This window comes from Octopus bimaculoides, chromosome 6 (genome assembly GCF_001194135.2).
Source record: "Octopus bimaculoides isolate UCB-OBI-ISO-001 chromosome 6, ASM119413v2, whole genome shotgun sequence".
Taxonomy (NCBI): Eukaryota; Metazoa; Mollusca; class Cephalopoda; order Octopoda; family Octopodidae; genus Octopus; species Octopus bimaculoides.
The window spans coordinates 5,846,101-5,854,276 of record NC_068986.1 but is presented as its reverse complement, the minus strand read 5'-3'; the positions used below and the strand labels follow the sequence as shown (position 1 = coordinate 5,854,276).

The window sequence follows — 8,176 nt, the reverse complement described above, 5'->3', positions numbered from 1 at the left end:
GTGCAGGTATGGCTACATGGTAAAGAAGTTTACTTTTCAATCACATGGTTCCAGATTCAGTCCCACTGCATGGCACCTTGGGTAAATGTCATCTACTATAGTCTCAGGCCAACCAAAGTCTTGTGAGTGGATTTGGTAGACGGAAACTAACTAGCATTGATGTGTAAAGGTGCATGGCTCCATGGTTAGAGTGTCAGGCTCACAACCATGAGGTAGTGAGTTTGATTCCTGGACTGGGCTGTTTGTTGTGTTCTTGAGCAAGACACTTTATTTCACACTGCTCCAGTTCATTCAGCTGCAGAAATGAGTTTGTGATGTCATTGGTGCCAAGCTGTATTGGTCTTTCCTTTTTCCTTCAATAAGATCGGTGGCATGGAGAGGGGAGGTTGGTACACATGGGTGACTGTTGGTCTTCCATAAACAACCTTGCCCAGATTTGTGCTTTGGGGGGTAACTTTCTAGGTGTAATCTCATGGTCATTCATGGGGGTCTTTACTCTTTACCCAATGGTAGGAGTTGACTTCAGAATTGTGTGGTCCAGAGTTAATTGCCACTGCATGGTATGGTGGGCAGATATCTTCTATTATGGCCTTGTGATTGGAATTGGTAGACTGAAACTGTAAGAAATCCAAAATGTCTGTATGCCTCCGTCTGGTATTGATGATTGCATGTTGATTCCACTACAATCTGCAGTGAAAATGTGTCCAGCCGTTGAGCTGTTAGATATCTGAAGGACTACAGGAAATATTGCCTTGCTTGGAAACAAGTGAGGGTTGGTAGCATCAAGGACATATGGCCAGAGAAAGTTTGCCTAAAGTTTTGTTTGAACTATGCAAGCAGCAAAAACTTGACGTCATGATGATGATGAAACAGGTCAAAAGTGGAGTAAGTTGTTTTTTTCCCGAGGAAGGGGAAACGTGTGATATTTCATGCAGAAACATTTCATCAAATGGTGAAATTTTCTGATGATACCAAATAGATAACATGAGAAAATATTTCCAACATCATGTTCTGTTTTAAATATTAAAATTTTCAGCTATTCCATGGACACTAATTTGCCCCAGCTTTATCATCATCAGCATCATTAATATTTAGTGCCCAACTTCCATGCTGGCCTGGGTTGGACAGCTTGACAGGAACTGACAAGGCCAGGGGCTGCACCAGGTTCCATTGTCTGTTTTGGCTCGGTTTCTACAACTAGATGCCTTTCCAAATGCCAACCACTCCACAAAGTGTACTGGGTGCTTTTTATGTGACACCAGCACCCACACCAATGCTTCTCATGTGGCACTATTTATAAACATAATACCATTTTTAGCCAAAACTAAGATCTGAGGAAACTAGTGATGATTGTCTATATCACATGTGGTTCTGTGTCAAGAAGTCTGCTTTGGAGCCATGTAGTTTAGGGTTCATTTCCACTACATGTTGCTTAACCCCATGTTCACTATCCTGTTGTTGTAGCACTATCCTGTAGCATCATTATCATCATTTTAATGCCCACTTTCCCATGCTCACATGGGATTTGTTGAGGCAGATTTCTTACAGCTAGATGCCCTTCCGCTTTGCAACTCTAACCTGTTTCCAAATCAGGTAATATTTCCCCACGACCAGATATGTTTTCACAGAAGACTAGAATCAAAAGACACTGCTTGAATGATGGTGATACTTGTTTACAACTATCACATGATGTCAAAGGCAAGGAAAGAGTAACACACACCCATGCATATGTGCACACACCCATGCATATGTGCACACATGCACGCACTTGTAGAAACGCCGTGCGCATGCGTAGTCTCATGCATGTGTGGAATTCAACATCCAAGCTTTCCCGCTTTATTCTGTCTCTTTCTTGCTGGCCATATATGATGTGCTTCTTTCAGTTTCCCTCTATCAAGTCCAGTCACAAGGCTTTATTGGCCTGGGGCTATAACAGAAGACATTCAAAACCATCCTTTGTTTTAGAATGGTAAGATGTGATTTAAAGGAAGATTTGGCTATTTCTAAGCAAGTCAAACAGCTACAGAGAGGATCCCTTGTTGGCTTTCGATAGTAGAAGTTTTAATCAACAGTCACATACAGGTAAGATGACTTAAGTGGGTGGACCATTAAATTTTTTATTGCCATTATACAATAGCTGGGTTACCTATGTGCAACAGGTATCAAATCATTTAAAAAATTTAACACATTAGTTATAATCCAGAGATATATTAAGCACAAGCACATGACAAGGATTCCCTTGGAGGAGGAAACAAAGACACTTTTGTGTCTATCCCCATCTTAAATAACATACAGAATAGGCCAGAAGAAATTCTGTGTCCCTTCACATATACGTCGAGAAGGCAGGCTAAACTATTCTATTCTTGCCATACCTCTTCTTACTATCATCATACAGAATCCAAGACAGACTCAAAATTCAGCTGCTTCCGCCTCTTCTATTCATAAAATAATGAAAGAACTACTAATCTAGACAGCAGCTGTTACGGAATGCAAGTCTTTTAAAAATTCTTTCAACCACTTTGAAGTATGCTAACAGCTGAACATTAAATTGGTCACCATTTTTCAATCACTTGTTCAAATAAACGTTTACAAACACACGTATGTGTCAGTGTGGGTACGCGCGCGTAAATCTTTGTTTACTTGCGTAGTCACATATGTTTGGAGAGAGATTTACACACACTCGCTGGAATTGTTTGTGCATATATACATATTACTCACACACGAGCCAACGATAGACCCTCTAAATCAGAGATTCTCAACCGGGGTCCACGCAAGATTTTGTTAAAACTTATGTACAATAAATTGGTTTTACTTCTACAATACACAAAATATTTTGGCAAAATTTTTAATACAATTCCTAATAATACTTAATTATAGAAATATAATGGAACTTTTTTAAACATCGAATATTTATTAGAGTCCAGCAGAGTAAAATTGGAATCAAAGGCCTCTTTGTTCTAGGCAATCATTGGATATGCTAGAAATATCAATCAAAATTCCTTAAAATCAGACTCATATCGTCTTGGAAAATGATGCAAGAGATAATGTGTCTATGAATAAACTGCTCATGGCTGGAACTTTTTTTGACAACAGGTCTACTCGATCAGGGCTTTCATTGGGTAAAACAGCAACTTAAATGCAGCAATATAATCTATGTGAGTTTATTGTCTTGTAGTATACATGTTGTATTGAGTTACGACCAAGATTCCTAAAAATTCAACAGACTCCTAAAAGTATTGCAATCAAGTGTCAGATGACAGGTACCATTTTCAAACATCTAGTGTCAATGGGGGTGGGGGCTCGAGAGGACCAACACATCCTCCACACACGCACGCGCTTCCGCACGCGAAATCAGAAACGTGCGTGTGTGAAACAAGCTTCTATCTCAAGAGCAGATCTTAGTGGTCGGTAACGAATAAGTGACATTACAGTACCATGAGCCGCCGCCTAAACAGGAAACACTAGATTAAAAACAAACAGATAAAGCGAAAGATGTAGAAAAAAGTGGAAGGAATGAAATAGAAAGAAAGAAAACATACCGAAAGAGCGAAAATGAGAGATAAGGAAAGAATATATTAAGATAGCAACGATTTCTTCCGCACACATCACACAGAAAATTGTATTTCATATCTAATAGCAATCTTATTTTCTTTTTTCCTTAAAATCTTAATTTTTAAAAAGTACGCTCGCGCGCGCATTATTGTTGGTATAGGGACTAGTTTCGTTATTTCCATGACAAGGCTTTTCAGGTTTAAACTCACGTTCAAAAACTATACGAAATCAAAGCGTTAAGAGATTGAAACACGTTTCAATAGATCAATGGAATATACTATACTGCAAACTGAATTATATATTTATAGTAGGATGTTGTTCTTTTAAATTTTCTCTGCAAAACTTGCTGGCACAAATTGTAAATTCAGATCGCGTCAACACTCTAGCATGCGGACACACATTTTATTCTTTTTATATATTTTTCTTTACTATAAAGTATTCTTGTGTATGTAAAACAACCATCAATATTATGAATGCAATATCGAATTCACTATCTATTTGCAGGAAATTATTTCCTTTGATGTTGATGGTATCGTCAATTGACGGACATGAATCTAGAATAAACTTTAGTACCATAAAGGTAGTACCAAAGGTGAAATGAATTATTGTTACTGCACACGTTTTGGGAGAGGAAATTAAAGGCCCAAAAGAAATTAATAGATAAAAAGAACCTTAAACCGGCACTTAATGCAGCCATTTTATCTACGTAAACTGCATGATGTCTCAAAAGAAAAAAAAAGTTCTCACACTGGTAGTTGCAGGAATTGGTGTCGGGTCACAGTGCCACTAAATCAACTTCATATGTAGGTGTGCGTGTGCTATGTCAAAAACAAGAATTACGTGGAATCCTGTTTATTATTTAAAAGAATGCTGCATCGCAAATTAGAATATGTGTAATACCATTATTGCAGTTTAACCCCTGGTTCCCCCTCATCAGGCAGATCAATGATCAAAGGTGTCCCTACTTCGACCATCCTTTTATATTTATATGTATATATATACACACACACACACACACATACATACAAAGACATAAGAGACTATGTTCTCCAATGTTTTCTTTTGTTATTATTACTAAGATGATTGGGTGTGAATTTAGGAAGTCGTGGTAAGTGAAATTTACTGAAAACATCAGAAATTCATTTATTTAAAAAAAATTTTGCAAACGGTAAAGCGATAACGCCGAGGGAGAATTTAAGTGCAAAAGTATCTCACCTATGGTTATTTTCCACATGGCGCCCTGGCCCCATAATATAATCCAAGTAGATCTCCCAACAAATATACAACCTGATATCGTTTCCCCATTTAAAAAATTTAATTCTATTAGAGCTATTGGAATTATGATAAGGTATGAAGGTCTCAATTCTAATCTTTCTTCCATAAAATGCTTAGTTTCGGCGCCTATTTAAAAATCGTGGTAAATAATCACAGGAAAGACAGAAATATAGTGAAATGAATGGAAAGATTAAGAGAGATTTTATCTAGATTTACAAATACTTAGAGAAACACTGATTTGCATTACATGTGGTTTAGATTTCAAGCGAATTCTAACAATCAATGCATACATTAACACATGCTAGTTTGAAAAGATACACAAACGTGTTATCGATATGGTGCTCGTTTGAATATTGTAGCGTACGTCTGTCCCATTTCATATAAGCCGGCCTTAATGAAGAAAAACATTTCATATTCGATAGAATGAAAAAATTATATTGATTCTTTTTTATTTTTCCCATAAAGTACAAAACCAAGGTTCTGTAGAATAAATCACAGTATATTACTGGTACAATGTATTTTATCGACCTCTAGGAAGATGAAGAATGAAGTCATCTGGCGAGATTTTAATTCGGAAAAGTGTTATCGAAATATTTTTAGATGAATGGGAAAATACGGAGAACTGTATAATCGATAATTTCTTGTTCAAAACAAAATTATAATTTGAATAGAGGAAAAAAATTAATAAAATATATATGCGTGAATTGAGGTAAAATATGATGAAAACAAAGGTTCTTACCTTACAACCGTACAAGAACCGTAATCTTTCGTCAAGCCAATCTTCAACTTTTAAACGTTTCCTAATCAAAGACATTTGATGCTGACCATACTTGGCGGTCAAGTATTTCTTTTTTTGTTCTTTAATCGCCTCTCGCTGTGTGTTGAAATTTACCGATCGGTTATGAGCTGATGATGAAGGGGATGTGGCTGAACGAGCAGCAGGGGAACGATGCTGGGAACTACTAGAATTGCTACTACCAGTGGCTACTTTGTCCAAAGAGTATGTTGTGGTCGCCATTCTTGGAGAGAAGGTCCCAACACAAGGAACCAGTCGACACTGCAAACTTTAGATTTTCAATTTGTTATGAATTATTTTAAATAATAAATAGAATCTTGAGTTCTCGTGGAAAAATGTTGGTAGCTATGAACTAATTTTATTTCTCTTCTTTCTCTCTCCGGCGTTACGTTGTCTACCTATGCCGCCCTGGGAGATGAAGCAAAAAGTTAACTTTATCTGTTAAACTAACTTTGAAATAAAAAACGAATTCAACTTCCAGTTGAGGCAGTAAATTTGGACACGTGTCCATGTAACTCTCTGTAAATTAATTAATAATCCAAAACAAGATTGTTATACCAAGCACATTTTGTCAGTTTGTAGTTATATATTCTCTGCTTGAATTACTTGATGTTCGTCAAACAATAACTGATATTTGTTTTTTTAAAGTATACATATGTGTGTGTGTATATATATATATATATATATATATAGTTATAGCAAATAATTATAACAGAATTAAAAGATACTATATACAAATTGATACTTTGATCATTAGTAACGATACCTACAATCAACAATCTGCGAGAGCCAGTTTCGACTACGCGTATATTAAAGTAGTATCACAGATTTGAGTGCTTGCTTGCTAATATAACTTAAGGTAAAATCATCAATCTCAAGAAAGTGGTGCTGGTCTACGGCGTCGGCAACAATTAGTCCACGAGAGAGTTCATAGAAGAGTTCACTAAGATCAGTCGAAATGCCGTGAGTGAGTGAAAAATCTAACACGCGACGAAAATAGACAGAATGTGTTGTTACTTACGCTTCCAGCTAGCAAACTGCTGGACGAGATAATGTTTGCTTTTATACAAAGCACAAAAACGATCGCTGCTGCTGCTGCTTCTGTTGCCTGACCTTGCATATAGACACCCCCCCCCCTCTTACTCGCTTTATCCCTTTTCTGCTTTCTCTAACACACATACACACACACACATACTCTTAACATACACGTCACTTTACTTTAGTCATTTAAAGTTACCTCCCTTGGAAGATGCTTTTACTTAAATCAGAAATTGAATTAAAATGTTATTTTCATGTGAAATAAAATGTTAATAATACTGATCTTTTTCCTATTGTGCAATAATTTCAAACCATAAAGATATGCGCAAAAAATTAAGAAACTAATTTAGTCATTTCTAGACACACACACACATTATGAGTGTGTGTGTGAGTATATATATATATCATCATCATCATCATCATCGTTTAACGTCTGCCTTCCATGCTAGCATGGGTTGGACGATTTGACTGAGAACTGGTGAAACCAGATGGCAACACCAGGCTCCAATCTGATTTGGCAGAGTTTCTACAGCTGGATGCCCTTCCTAATGCCAACCACTCCGAGAGTGTAGTGGGTGCTTTTACGTGTTGCCTGCACGAAGGCCAGTCAGGCGGTACTGGCAGAGACAAGGAAATAGGGAGATGATGTGCAGTGTTGGAAGGTGGAGAGAGAGAGAGAGAGATGGTGGTCAAAGGTACACATAGTTAGGTTCAGTATAGTTAGTTTGTGGGGGGAGGGCAAAAGTGAAGGGGAATATCAATGGTAGATATGAGAAAATGTTGAGAAAGATAGCAGATATGAGAGGGTGTTAAAAATGAGGTATAGCAGTACCCAAAAGGTAACTTAGAGGAGAGGGAAATATATCTGGAAGTAAAGAGAGGGGTAATCAGTGGAAAACAGAGAAGGGATGATATCGAAAATAAGGGAGGATGTTGAAGGAAGTGGTTCCAAGGAGTGGCAGAGGCAACAAGTAGCACAAAGAGGAAGAAGTGTGTAGATTCTGCTGTTATATGATTACAGTAACAGGATCGTCGTCGTTTAATGTCCGCTTTCCATGCTAGCATGGGTTGAACGATTTGACTGAGGACTGGTGGACCAGGAGGCGACACCAGGCTCCAATCTGATTTGGCAGCCTGGTGTCGCCGAAAGTTTTTGAAAGTTTTTTAGTAACTAAAACACCTAGCGGTGGAGCAGTTCAATTCTTATTTGAGGTGAAGAAAAAGAACAATAGAACTATATCCGTAATCAACAGAAACACTTGCCCAATCCTTGGCGAAATCAAAGTTATCAATACTCCCATTGCAACCCCATGGCAAAATCCATAGCAAAATCCATACTTGGATAGAAATTACGTTCATATATCTATCGCAAATAGATGCATCTTTTTTTATTTTTTTATTTTCTTCCTTTTACTCTCTTTAAGTCCTCACATGTATCTATGTTTGTATGTATGTGTATGTGTGTATATATATATATATATATATATATGTGTGTGTGTGTGTGTGTGTGTGTGT

The 8,176-nt window shown here is 37.3% G+C and overlaps 1 protein-coding gene across 1 annotated transcript in view; it reads right to left on the bottom strand.

Annotated features, from left to right (window-relative positions):
- Window positions 1–6,733, bottom strand: part of LOC106877040 (protein phosphatase 1 regulatory subunit 14B-like) — a 178,217-nt gene extending 171,484 nt beyond the window's left edge. The window contains exon 1 of the mRNA XM_052968586.1: window positions 5,567–6,733. Coding sequence (XP_052824546.1) covers window positions 5,567–5,845 — 279 coding nt within the window. The 5' untranslated portion in view covers window positions 5,846–6,733. The remainder of the gene's footprint in view (window positions 1–5,566) is intronic.
- Between the last annotated feature and the right edge of the window lie 1,443 nt (window positions 6,734–8,176).